General features: G+C 38.5%; 1 protein-coding gene and 1 long non-coding RNA gene across 2 annotated transcripts in view; one reads left to right on the top strand and one right to left on the bottom strand.

Annotated features, from left to right (window-relative positions):
* The window catches only part of LOC112985744 (uncharacterized), a 371,488-nt gene extending 369,010 nt beyond the window's left edge, over positions 1-2,478 (bottom strand). Inside the window, exon 1 of the long non-coding RNA XR_003259822.2 lies at positions 1,945-2,478. This is a non-coding gene — a long non-coding RNA (uncharacterized LOC112985744). The remainder of the gene's footprint in view (positions 1-1,944) is intronic.
* Positions 2,479-2,514: 36 nt separating this feature from the next.
* On the top strand, positions 2,515-11,518 carry FRG1 (FSHD region gene 1). Its single transcript, XM_026104607.2, has 9 exons — positions 2,515-2,668; positions 2,777-2,844; positions 4,661-4,783; positions 5,769-5,826; positions 6,011-6,125; positions 6,525-6,629; positions 7,120-7,211; positions 7,591-7,701; positions 8,519-11,518. The coding sequence occupies exons 1-9, from the start codon at positions 2,607-2,609 to the stop codon at positions 8,553-8,555; spliced, it is 771 nt and encodes a 256-aa protein (XP_025960392.1). The 5' UTR covers positions 2,515-2,606; the 3' UTR covers positions 8,556-11,518.
* Positions 11,519-13,577: the final 2,059 nt, after the last annotated feature.

Genomic DNA, 13,577 nt, shown 5'->3' on the forward strand with positions numbered 1-13,577 from the left:
TGTATTCTTCTGAAGTGCTCTACTGTTTTATCTGTTTATACTGGCCCACTTTGACAACAGTACACAAATACATAAAAAATGCTAAGGTTGCACAGTTAAGCGCTCAAAAGATACAACACATCACAAATAAAGTTGTCCAGTTAAAGAAGCAGACTGAAGATTACAATGAAGAATCCCTACAGGTCTGCTCTCCACAGAATGAAGGCCTAAAAAGAAAGGGGGCGGGGGGGGGCAGCAAAAACACTTGAGCGTAACACATGCATAGAAACAGTGATCAGCATGCTGACAGGCATTCTTTCTGTTTTGTTTTCTCCATCATTTTTTTCTAATTTCTGTATAATTGCACTCTTATTTTTAATATCCCCTTTATTATACTTCCTGCCTTATAGGTATATCTGTTTAGAACCACCAAAAAAGTATTTAATGATAAAATGACAGTCAGATACAATTATGACTGTATCTGCTAAAACTGGTTACTGCTGAGGTTAGCTTGAATTAATTTTCAAAGAGCAGGAGACATGAGAATATAGTACAAAAAATGAATATACAGACTAAAATATTTTAACAGTGAGCAAGCTATTGTATCTGCCATCAAAAACAAACAAGCAAGCAAATAACAACCATTCTAAAATTGGTTATAAAATTCTAAGGAGAAGGTATCAAAAGGTTACTGGAAAAAGTTAAACAATAATCTCCATTATGTGAAAACAGAAGAAAAATAATGTACCTGAGGGTGCGGTTGAAAGCAGTGGATGGGCTGCCAGCAGTGTGACTAGGTATTTTGATCTTATATTTGGAAATCTGGATCTTCTTTGGCCCTTTGCATACAGTCAGATATGTGACATTTTCTCAACCTGACTGAACATAAAACTTGGCAGACATGACACTTGCCTGATTTTAGCTCCATGCAGAAATCAGGGCTGGTCAGCAAAGGAGTCTAGCATTGCCCACAGCTTTCTGCTTTCTTTATTTTACCAGCTCTTCCCGGAAGAGCTTATCAAAAAGACAAAAGTTCCAGGGACCAGTAAGTCAGTAAATCAATACAGTCACATACCGTCTACTACTGCGACACCCTGCTTCAAACTGTTCACTCCCCAGTCATTGAGCAAGACCATCTTCCAGTGACAAATTGCAGAGGAACACACAGGCAGGAAGTCAGAGTGCCAGTGACACAAGAAGTACTCTGAATATACATCCACCAGCAGCTTGATTCAAATATCTCTTTTACTGACAAAGTCATGCCTCTTCCCAGCCTCCACAAAGCTCACTGATCTATCCTTAGCAGAGTTTGGACTTCAAACTGAGACACAGGCCAAAAACTCCAAAAATCCATTAAGGACACACCGTTCCTTTCACTTTACATAGCAGATATAACCACTCAAACGCAGCTCCAGAGAGAAAAATATGGGGATAGCCAGGTTAGGTATATAGACAGAAGTTACAGATGTCTCACTAAGCATTTTGGTGAAAGATAGCCAAGGGTCCTGGATCTGATAAAAGTACCAGTAGGTAAGTCTGAGATCATCCACAAGCTCTAGTATCATTCACTGAGGAAAGCTACACATTTTTACCAACTGGTTGTGATTGTGATTTCAGTGACTTTTAAGGCCTTGACATAACCATGTATGAGAATTTCATGTTTCACTTTTAGCAGGTTCCTTCATGACGCTGAGAAAAGTTTGAAAGCATAGACGAGTTATGAAATCAGAAATAAAAAGGAAGCAACCCAACATAATCATCTATGTGCATGTAAGGCAAGATTTGATTGAGCTGCTATCTTTCATTTGACAAGCCAGTATAATCAGAAGAGGGGGACAAGCTTTTAAGGCAGAAAACCCCCTCCATTATTGTGAAGGAGAAACAACAGACTACAAGGCTAAATGCAAATTGTTAACGACTGTTCTAATTCAGAGTCTAGTTACATATGTATTGGTAAGGCCATACCAGCAAGAAAAGGGAATGGTAGGTGTTGAGAAGAAGACATGTCAACAGGCGAGGAGGCCAAGACAGCAGTGCTCATATCCCAGGGGAAGCCAGAGGCAGAGTCTGGTCTGTGGAATAGCAAGTGGCTAACGGGAAGAAACAAGTATTCATAAACCTCACGGAGCCACAGCTCGGTGTACTCAGTGGACCTGCAGGTTTCCTTCCCAGCCTCGGCTTTGCAGGCTGCCCCTGCAGTCCTCCCGCAGCGCGCAGCGCCCGGCACCGGTGTCACGCGGCCTTCGTGGCCCCTCGCGACGCGGAGGGCAGATGCTCCAGGGCTCTGCTCCGCGCCGTCCTGCTTCCGAACCCGCGCGGGAACCCGTCCCCGAGCAGCCAGCGCGGGAAGGCGCCGCGCCAGGCCGAGGAGCGCAGGGCCCAGCGGGACGTAGCTTTAAGCGTAACTTTAAACCCTCGGTTTATTTTTCCCTCCCGCCCTGCGGCCACCGCCTGGCCCCACGACGCCACAGCGTCACGCGCCGCCGCGCCCGCCCGGCCCACAGCGCATGCGCGCGCTCAGCGCATGCACAGTTCCCAGCAGGGCGAGAGCGCGAGTGAATCTTGTCGCTCCGGGGCTTCCGTCGGCACGTCGGGAGGCGGGTCCTCTGTGCTTGCCGTAGCCTGACATGGCGGAGTACTCCTGCGTGAAGTCCACCAAGCTCGTTCTCAAAGGGGCGAAGGAGAAAAGGTGAGGGCCAGGGTGGCTCCGGGCGCCCTCATTCCTGGCCAGACTCCCCCCGCCCGCCCGGGGCTGCCGCGGGAGCCCCTTCCCACCGCGCTCTGTCTCCCCTTGCAGCAAGAAGAAGCGCAAAGACAAGAAAAGGAAAAGGGAGGAGGATGCGGAAGAGCAGCTTGATGCCGTCGGTGAGCCGCTTTCCAGGACTTCGTGTAGTGCAGGAACGACAGGGGGTGGCACAAGCTGAAGGGATTTGCATAGGGCTGCTTAAGGTGAACGCAGTCCCCGTGCAAATAACGCATGGTGACACATAGTTGTAAACCTGCAAGTTGTGGCCTTCCTGGGCTCTGAGGGGAGCTTTGGGTGCCAGTGAGGTGGATTTTGCACTTGTCTTTTTAGCTAAAGTATGTACTCTTTTAATCTCGAGATCGTTATCTGCTTGAGTCTCACTTGTTTCCATAGTACTTGCTTCAGGAGAAGAGCCCTCTGCCCTATATTTGTGAATTTCTGGCACTGCGTTCCCACATATATTACCCATCTCATGTGTTACTGTTACTTGCAGATTAATAGTCGCATCAGCTATGTTTTCAGTTCCTACTCTGTCACTGGTTACTTTATGATGGGTGAGAACCAGCTCACCCAGATCAGCCTTTGATCATTTCAAAAGCAAAAGAGTATCGGTTTGTTTTCAATACATCACACTTAACTGCCTGTGATGTATTCACATTGAAAATTGTTAGTGTTAATTGAAACTGAAGACACAAATATTAATCTGTAACAAAATATAATTTTACTTCTTCCTTTTTCATAAAATTGGAGGATCAAAGTTGTATGTAGGCTTTGATCATGAGTGGTAACTTGACAGACTTTTGCCCTTCAGAGTTCTCTTGTCCTCAGTTCACCACAGCTCACTTCACAGACAAGAACAGCTAAAAATTAACCACAAAGTCATAAGGGATATGGATACATACTGCACAGTACAGCTTACAGGATAGACATTATCTTCTATTATATGCGTGTGGGCAGAACTATAGCAGTGCAAGAGGAGTCTTTGTTATTCCTCTATTCAAACAAAAAATGACCAATGAAAAAATATGTTACTGTGTTTTAGACTAGAAGAATGTGAACTAGCGTTATGTACGTTCTGAATTCTTTAGTTTATCCAGATTTCAGAAGAGTGCTGGAAGAGATTTGGAAAGTTCATATGCTGACCTGCAAGCCGTAACTGAATGGGTCAAGACAAGACAGTTAGCTTCATATGTTGTGTGGAGATAGGGGGCAACTATTTCTGCTCAAGAAAAAGACTGACTTGCAGAATTTACTGTGTGGAAAGAGGGCACCATATGTAGATTAATAATTACTGCTTTTAGGCAGAAAACACTTCAAAATTTTATCTTGATATACTATTTTACCTATTTAAAAATATAAATGTTGTAATAACTTTCACTCAAGGAATGAGGGTAGGGTTGTCTTTGACTCTGGTGGAATTTGGTGTGACTCAAATGTCCAAACATAATTAGCTTGAACAACTTAAATCTAAGGATTACAGCTCACATGAAGTAATTTAACAGCAAGTTGCTGCTAAAAGAGATGGCTTCACTTTTTCGCTTGTGCTGGAGAATCTCATAATTGGATGTGGCCAAAAAACTGCAGGAGGCTGGTCCAGAGAAGAAATACCTTCTTTGCAAGATATATCTTCTGCTGAGTCAGCTCTGGCTGAATCAACCTGCTTTGTGGCCTAACAGCTCAAAGAAGGGATGAAGTGCAGGAGCCCATGACTTGGGATGGCAGGGTGGGGGTAGAATAGCAAGACCTGTTTCAGCAGCAGCTCACCATTAAATTGGCTTTGTAGTATAATATAATGTGCAGAGATCCAAGGATGCAGTAGCAGATTGCCATCTCTAGAATGTCAAATCTCAGAGAAGATGCAGGAATGCCATCTCTTGAACTACTGCAACCAAAAGTTTTAATTATTCTATTATGTACTATGTTTTTGTATTTTAGGAAACTGGTGGGCCATCAGTAATTTTGGTGAAATTACAGGAACTATAGCTATAGAAATGGACAAAGGAGCTTACATCCATGCTCTTGACAATGGCTTGTTTACACTTGGAGCACCACATAAAGGTTTGTTTTGGGAAATCTGTTTAAAAAGAAAGGCAGTTTTAGTAATGGAAGGCATAAAAGCTTCTGATTAAATTGGCATGATTTAAAGACGAGCAATCTTACAGATTAAAAGTAAGTAAATAATTTAAGAATCTTAGCTGTAGCATGTAGATGACTTAAAACCAATGACTACCAATCAGTTTCACCTATCTAGTTTCTTGCTCTTTTATGTGTACAGTAAATTGAACTGCTTTGGAGATGACCATCCATTAAAAGCCTTACCACTTACTGGTTAAAAAGCAGTATAACTTTTATAAAATCCTATAAAATCTTTCTGGTGTCAGTTGAAGAGTGAAACTGAAGTCAGATGAGTTTCAAGGCTTACTGTCAAGTCCTTGTGTTGCTATACTTGTTTTCTGTTGTTTAAGTGGACTGCAAAAGTGGCCAGATAATTAACTTGTCCCTCACTTCGAATCTGAGAGTCATCAGTGAAACAAGGGCTGTTGCAAAACCCTGAAGGTGTGTTTCCTCTTCAAAGTGAGGTCAAGGCAAAGATGGCAGTATTATCTCATTTTGGTTTTGAGGGATGGAGAGGCTAGTGGCTTTCAGAATAGTCACTTGTATTACCTGAGCTGGACCATAGTACGTTTTGTTATGGAAAAATAATATTACAAGGAGATTAAGGTTTTCATAGCCGTCTAGAGAATTATGACACGTTCTCAGTTGTGAATTTCTTGAAGCAAGGACTGTCTTTATTTTGTGTCTTGTTTCAAGCACTCTACCTCTATGAACATAAATAAGCACCTGCGTTGCTTCTTTGTTTTGAGCATTTATATTCAAAAGGAACGTTCAAAAAATCTAGCATCACAGCCTTCCATAGTACGTAAGTATGTAGCGATAGCTGTTGTATAATTCTTCAGGCTGTTTTAAACTCCACAGTGTTAATAGGTTAAGATATTGAATTTTTAATATTTCTTACCTAAGTAATGGAAAAATCATCCCTCAGATGATGAAGGCCCGAGTCCTCCTGAGCAGTTTACAGCAGTAAAGCTGTCTGATACAAGGTAAGTATTAAAAAAAAAAAGTTAAAAGTTTTGATTTTTGTTATCTTTGCTTCGGATGTGAATACATGTTTAATAGTCTTTTCAAAATTACTGTATAATGATAACATATCTGTGATATGTTGGATATTGTGAATTGCTTTAATTCAAAACATTCTTTATTGTTCTCCCATATTTTCTCTTTGAGGATTGCTCTGAAGTCTGGTTATGGTAAATACCTTGGTATAAATTCAGATGGACTTGTCGTCGGACGTTCAGATGCTATAGGATCAAGGGAGCAGTGGGAACCTGTCTTCCAAGATGTAAGCTGTCTGGAATAATTCATCTGATATTCCTGGCATTCAACTGTATTTTGAGTTAAGTCTATATAGCAAGGCAGTTAAATATTCTTTATCCATGCAGTAAAAACCTTTTCAAATCTCAACAGTATTATAACTTTTAACTTTTTATTTTATTAATTACCATGTATTTATCATATTTCTTTAGAGGTTCTTAAAATACTTCAAGTTACTGCATTTTGGCAGCTATATACAATTCAGAAAGGAAGGAGACAATAATACAGCTAGCCAGCTGTTATAGCATCAATACAGAAAAGAACAGAACACAATTAGAGCTTTCTCATGTATTATAGAGGATAAATGTTATGAATCAAGATTTATATACAAACTCTTTATGTTAACAATGTGATATTATTTTTGCAGAAGAAAATGGCATTACTAGCAGCAAACAGCCGTTTTATTAGATGTAATGAAGAAGGAGACATAGAAGCCAAAAGTAAAACTGCAGGAGAAGAAGAAATGATAAAGGTAATAGAATTTATATAGAAATTATACAATTAATGCAGGATTGGTATGAATATTCAATCTTAACCAGTTTACTACAGTTTACAGTTAGCATACAGTTATAATGGTACTCTATAAGCTGTCCAGTGATTTGGCCTCAGAAAAGGCAAATGCACGCCAGGATTACATAGGCTAAGGTATTTCCAGTAGAAATAGGAAAGTATTTTACTCTTGCTAATTTTAACTGTAATGGTGCTTCTTTGAGGTGAAGGGGATTATAATTTACAGTGATATCAAGGACTAGACTTAACCCTTCCACCCCATGCTTCAGGCTAGAGCTACTGCTTTTGTTACAGTTGTCTTCAGTTGTGAACTAACAAATTGAAAATCTGAGAATTTAAAAAGTTACTGTGACTTACATTCTGTTACGAAGGATGTATTGTCCTCTCTAACCTGTAAATTCTGTTTTTTAAAAAATATGCATTTTCTGTTTTGTTTTTCTCTCAATGACTAGATTCGTAGTTGTGCTGAAAGAGAAGCTAAGAAGATAGATGACGTTCCAGAGGAAGACAAAGGAAATGTTAAACAGTGTGAAATCAATTACGTGTATGTAATTGAAAGCCATTAACAGGCAGAATTCTAAAAATCAGCTATCCCTGTGACTTCCCTGTGCTCAAGTACCAAATTTTTTTTAAGAAAACATTAGGGGTCTTTACTCCCGGACTTGTCATGCTGACAGTTGAAGGGACTCTTTAAAACCTGTAATCACTTCATGCTAATCATGTCACTCCCACTTAGAATGCTGAACACTTGCATAGTTTGTACCTATAGAAGTCTTAGGGCAGTATTTGATATCATGATGGTTTGCTTGGATTTTTATTATGCCAGTTGCCTACTGCATAATAGATTCTGATTACAGCTGCTGTTTTGTTGATACACAAAACTCCAGAGAAGTTAAACTCTTTACACTTCTTTCCCTTTATAGAAAGAAATTCCAAAGTTTTCAAGACAAAAAACTCAAAATAAGCAAAGAAGACACAAAAGCTCTCAGAAAAGCCAGGAAGGAAGGCACTTTTCACGAAACACTGCTTGACAGGTATTTTAAAGTACAAAAAATAATGTGCTAATTAAAAACTACAGGGAGGCGGAATTTCAGTAAATTCATTTCTCTGGTCTGTGTCCTGCTACCTGTGTTTTGTTCTGAATTCTTACTTCTTTAGCTGGAAGTTCCCAGGTTTGGATTTATCCAGAAATGAATTCTTTGCTGAAATCTTTAACTAGGTTTGTTCAGTTTGTTTACTGCCAAGGATGCAAGAATTTATTTTAATCATAAAAATTAGGCTAATTTTTAACAGTTTCAACACCCATGGCACCAGAACATTTTGGGGAGGGAGAGAACTGTCTTTGTGTGATCTAGTGGGAATAAAACTTTTTTATTGAGCAAAGTGTATAGAAACTTAAAAAATACAGAAAATTTTAATTTTAAAATATAGAAAAAACATTTTTGTGTCAGTGTGCCACATAAAGGAATGTTTGCACTAATTCAAATGGACTGATTGCAGAAGACTATTTCTGATGTTCCCTAATTGCAAGTGATGTGAGAGTACTTTCTAGCCATCACAGATTGAGTGTCAGTTTCAAATCACACTAGATCTGATTGCATTCTTCTGAGTGATCTGACAAAATGCAATCCATGATGATTTGGAGGAAAGTCAAGGTTAACTTGTCACACTACAGTTCTAGCAGTTTAAGAAAGCAAAATCACTACACAAATCCAAGTATTGTCAGGTTTAAATACATGCTTTGAAGTAAAGTTTTAAATTCCTCCTTAACACTTTGAGGCAGATAAAATATTCAAATGTAATCATCTTCAGTTTTAATCTAAATCTTGTTTCTTTACTCTTTCCGTATAGGAGAGCAAAAGTGAAAGCGGATAGATACTGCAAGTGACAACCAGCTGACCCATCTTCTTCCATATCTTTGGTGATATGGTCAAGTTAAAAACAAGATGATAAAATGTTTTATAATTATGAGGGTTTTACAGAAGGCATTTTGTTGATGTTTTTATTATGCTATTTTTAAAGGCTTACCTGAGAGTTGTAATTAAGCATCAAACTAATGTCATCTTTCAGTAATATTATTATTAAGCTTACTCTAAAACTACATGCTATTGAAATTGTTAGATAATTATTTAACTGAAAACAAATTATTTGACCCACTGAATTTTCCCAAAGTTGATGAAAGGAACCTGAACTTGGAGGTGGTGATTAAGGGCAGGAAGAGAAAAACAACAGATTTCAAAAGCAAAATATTGTTAATGCATTGAACCATTGAGAAATCTGTAACTGTATTGAACAAATAAGAAATAATTGAAAATGAATGTCTTTTAATACATCCTATCAGATCCCATGTAGGACTTTTATGGAACCATTCTACTCTGCATCAGGTAAGGATTTGGGCCAGGATTTTCAGACTCTATAAAATAATGTTCAGAACAGGCATAATCCATGTACTGGCAAGAGTATGGACAAGTCACTCTTGCCAGTAAAAAAAGAGGATGGACTGTTTTGTGTTAGCAAGTTGCTCATTTTATGAGAGGGAGAGGAAACTGATTTCAACTGAAATTTTGCTGTTTTGTCTACTGCATGGACTTCAGTCTATGTTTAATATTTAATAAAACAACAGGGACTTTTTTTAAGGTCATTATAATATGCATTCCTAATATCTCTTATAAATTGTGTTTTCCTGTTTCTGTTCTGATTATCAAAAATCTTCTCAATAAAAACATAGGAACTGCCCTCCTCTGCTTCATAAAGGTTACTTGGTGATAATGTTCAGGATTTTTATGATGGTAACCTGAGTTGTCTCCATGAGGCTCTCTTCTGGCTGTCAGTTTGAACTGCACAAATAACAAAGCTCTAAGCTAGTGCAAGATAATGAGGTCTCTAAAAATGAGCCCAAGAACAGACCAATAAAGTCTAGTCAGTAGTGGCAATTTAAATTGGTCTGATTTCATAGGCAGTTGGTCTTGAGGGAAAAAGCATAAAGAATTTAAGTACCTCATAATTGTTTAAACCCACTATTGAATTTTCTGCGTTAAAACAAATTATAACTATGTATGGAAGGCTAGTTGAGGTTAGCCATAAAAGCATTTATTTTTCTAAGGATTTAGAAAAATAAGGATATAGCCCATACAAATTTATGGAACTGAGAAATGAAAAACTCCATGGCCTGGGCAAATTCATGCTATCACAGAGAAATTATTAAGCTCAGTTGTTTATAGATTTTTTCATTTGCTTTTTCTAGCCCTTTTTCTGAGTTGTTTTTAAGCTCTCCCTGCCCAGTTCTATCCATTATGAGCACACTGCCTGCATAAGGCTGTAAATTTGGGGGGTTTGTTTTTTTTGTTTTTTTTGTTTTTTTTACATATACCTTTGTATTATTTTACCAGTATAGATATACTCTTTAGTTTGTTATACAAGTATCTGTTTAAGAATGAGTGCCTTTTCTTCCAACTTTAGCTTTTGCTGCTGAAAGGCACTTAATGGGAAATCAAAATATTCCCTCTGGGGAGTTGGCTTGTGCAACTATAATGCGATAGTTATGCATGTAACTTTCTCAAATGGACAAATCCTTAGAGACCCTCCTATCATTCCAGCTGCTCCATGAGCCACTATATTTTAGCACTGATAGAAGTAATATCAGAATACCAAGAAATTAAGTAAAAGCCAAGTCTGAGGCCATGCTGAATGGAGGGGAAAAAAAATTACATATTAAATTCACAAATGAGAATTTTTTCCCTCAATTTTCAGAGGTAAGTACAAAAGTACCCCTCTGTAAAAGTTTTCAACTTCAATGACCTTTTGGAGAATTGTCTTTTTTCCCCTTATCTGTCACTTATCTAATACTGTATTTCAGGACACACTCTTAACAGAAATAAAATAGTATCAGATGGTCACATAAACCAGATAAACACTTGATCTTTTTATCAGTATTAAATTGAATAGCTTTATTTTTTTAAAAATCCTGTAAAGACAGCTTATTGTTATAAAATATACTTGGGGATACAAGCTTTGAATTTCCTGCTTTTCAGATTCATAAATACCCTTTTTCTTATATTTAGAAAGGGAAAAGAGGGGCAACTGAAGACTTCTCTGCTATTTATTCTTGCATGCACTTCCATTGTTTCATATCACTTATCCTGTATAGTAAGCTGTTTGTTTCCTCCCCCATCCCCCTGCCTCCAAGTTTATCTCATTCAGGATCTTTCTTGTTTCCACTTGTACCCTAGACAGCCGTATTGCATTGTGACAGAGTAATGAATCTGGATATTGTATTTCAAGAACAACACAGTTGTCATATGGAGGCCGTTTTGATTAATGACTATGGCTCTAGAGAATGTCAGTGCATCTATATGTAAATTCATTTTTTGTTTTATCTACAGTAATGTTTTCCCTCCACCTAGTTTTTTGCTAGGCATCTCTGAAGTTTGTCCTTTTCATTATTCTCAACTAATTTCTGTCACCAAAAAATTTTACCAGATCAGTTTTTGCACATTTCATTGCTAATTCTAGTACAAAACTTCATTTGAGCTTACTCTTTAAGCTTATCACATATCAGGAATGTCTGAAATTTGTCTTTATTTCATGTCAATTTCTATTAACTATACATTCTTTCAAAGCAAATTGTTGGGAAAACTTTTTTTTGTTGTTGTGGAACTGTAATTTTTTGCAAGTGTTTTTAAGCAATTAGCAGATCTGATCTTCGATTCCAAATTTTTGCAAGCATCTCCAGTACTGCATTAAAATTCCTTCACTCATCAAAAACTCAGTTATAAAATCTGATCATTGCAACATGTGAATATTTGGTTTGTATTAAGGATGTGACTCCAATAAAAGCTAAAGGTACATGAAGCAGCAAGTATCAATGGTGTGCTATTTGCAATATGGCTTAAGCCTCAGGGGACAAAATGTACAACGATGTAGTGCAGAGAGAAAACTACCTGGGATTAGCGAGCAGTCTGAGAGAATATTTGTGAGCTTGCAGGGAACTCTGTGCGTATATATAATCCGATTGCTTTCAAATAAAAATTGATGTAGACCAATCTTCTAAGTGGGGAGGACCCCAAAACCTGTCTTTTATTTAAGAGTTAAAAGATGACCATGTAGGCATACTATGTATGCAGCTAGCTTTCTGCCAATATCAGAAATGGTCAACAAGGTGAACTCTTGTGTACGTCGTTTAGAGGCTTTTGAGTAGCAACGTCTGTCCTTATGTTCTCTGCTTGAATTTTTTCTAAGGGTGTGGGCTATGCTGCCTTTTCCACAGTGGCTAAGGGCCATAGTTTGAGTTTCTGTCTTTTTGGAAAAGATGCATTGCATATGCCCAGGAGGTCTAACACAACTGTGCAGCACTGAATTTGGAGGAGGAAGTCTGGAAGCTAGGGGTGAATAGATGATTGTTGGCAAAGGCTCCTGGCCAAAAGCTGAGGAATTCTTGGGTGAAAGTGCGGCATAGCTGCAGGCTGTGCTATCACAGCAAAAAGCATAGCCTTTTTTTTTTTTCTTTCTTTCTTTTTTCTTCCCTTTCCCCAGGACTCCTCAGTTAGGTCCAGGATCAGGGATTAGGGCTCACTAAGTAGCTCTGGTTGTAGGTCCTGTGTCCCTCTCTGGAATGCAACCTGATGTACAACTGTTGCAACATCACAGACCTGGAAGTGGTCTACTGCCAAAACCATTCCCAAAAAAACACTGAAAAAGAGGCAGCACAAGTAGGGGCAGGCTGTGGGTCAGAGTAACTGTTTACTGGGCTGCAACAATTGTGGGCTCTTAAGTGAGCACGCAGTTTAAAGAATGAAGTGGCTGTGACACTTTTGCTGTCCTTTACCATATTACTTTTGACTTTGAATAATCTCAAGGTCTTCAAGAACTTTGCATTTCATTGCAATTTCATTGATAAGAATCACTGTGAATCTTAAAATACATCTGAAGTGAATGCTGATGGTCAAAGCAGACTGATGTGTGTTACAGCAGCTGTTCTTCCTTTCAGGAATATATTGTTTAAATGAAATCACGTCTGATAGAATTAACTGAAATGATGATTCAAGTATAGATGCAGCTGGAAGAATAAATCTGATATATTGCTGTAAAGGATGCTGAAAAGAGTATTCAGAATCTGAAGAAGAGCCTGAGAATCGCCTGTGGAAAGGAATTTTCCATTTCCTATTTATCTGTGTAAATATGCAAATACAAGGTGTTGTAGGCATCATAAGTGATAACCGTAAGTGACAGTAAAGGCAAAATGGAACTGAGAGGCAAGTTTGTTATGGAGCTAAGAAGCTAGATAGGAAGGAGAAGAAGAAGGGGAAAAAAAGAGGAAATAAAATGAAACTGTCCTGAGTAGAAGAGGAAACACTAGATTTAGCAAGGTACTGCAGCCCTGATGGGAATCCTAATGGGCATAAGGATATCAGTGGAAATAGGATTGTTTTCCATGTTGGGACTAATGATAGGATCTGTGCTGAAAAACTGTGTCCTGAGGTAACAGAGAAGTGGAGGCATAGGGAATTCACTGGCATTTGAGGCCCAGGAAATCAAAGGCATGACAAAATGATGAAGAGCAGTATGTGTCTCAAACTGTTGCTGTAAAGAATCCATTGGGGCATTTTTCTGTTGGAGGCATTCATGGATATTATTCTTGATGGTGTTACCTTTTGGTAGAAGTCTCCTGGGAGTAGTGTTAGCATTAAAAAAACTTTCTTTTCCTTAAAGGGGAATTTGTGCAGTCTGCACTTATGGAAGAAGGAATAAATCTGGTAAACAGTAATACAATACTGGATAGATGAATATGAGAAAGAAGGGTGGATAGTAAATACTAATGTCAGTGACACCAGTTGTCAGGTGGTACAGCTAACAAGTAGCCTGTGCGTCTTAAACTCTTCTCTTCTGCCTTCACTTAGATTTTTGAAAACTG

Source organism: Dromaius novaehollandiae, chromosome 4, assembly GCF_036370855.1.
Source record: "Dromaius novaehollandiae isolate bDroNov1 chromosome 4, bDroNov1.hap1, whole genome shotgun sequence".
NCBI classification, from domain to species: domain Eukaryota; kingdom Metazoa; phylum Chordata; class Aves; order Casuariiformes; family Dromaiidae; genus Dromaius; species Dromaius novaehollandiae.

What these genes read in the sequence shown, in the direction of transcription:
- FRG1 (XM_026104607.2), top strand. Translation starts at nt 2,607, where the DNA reads ATGGCGGAGTACTCCTGCGTGAAGTCCACCAAGCTCGTTCTCAAAGGG. An exon ending in AGAGCAGCTTGATGCCGTCG is followed by an intron (nt 2,845 to 4,660) that starts GTGAGCCGCTTT and finishes TTTGTATTTTAG; the next exon opens with GAAACTGGTGGGCCATCAGT. An exon ending in GAGAAGAAGAAATGATAAAG is followed by an intron (nt 6,630 to 7,119) that starts GTAATAGAATTT and finishes CTCAATGACTAG; the next exon opens with ATTCGTAGTTGTGCTGAAAG.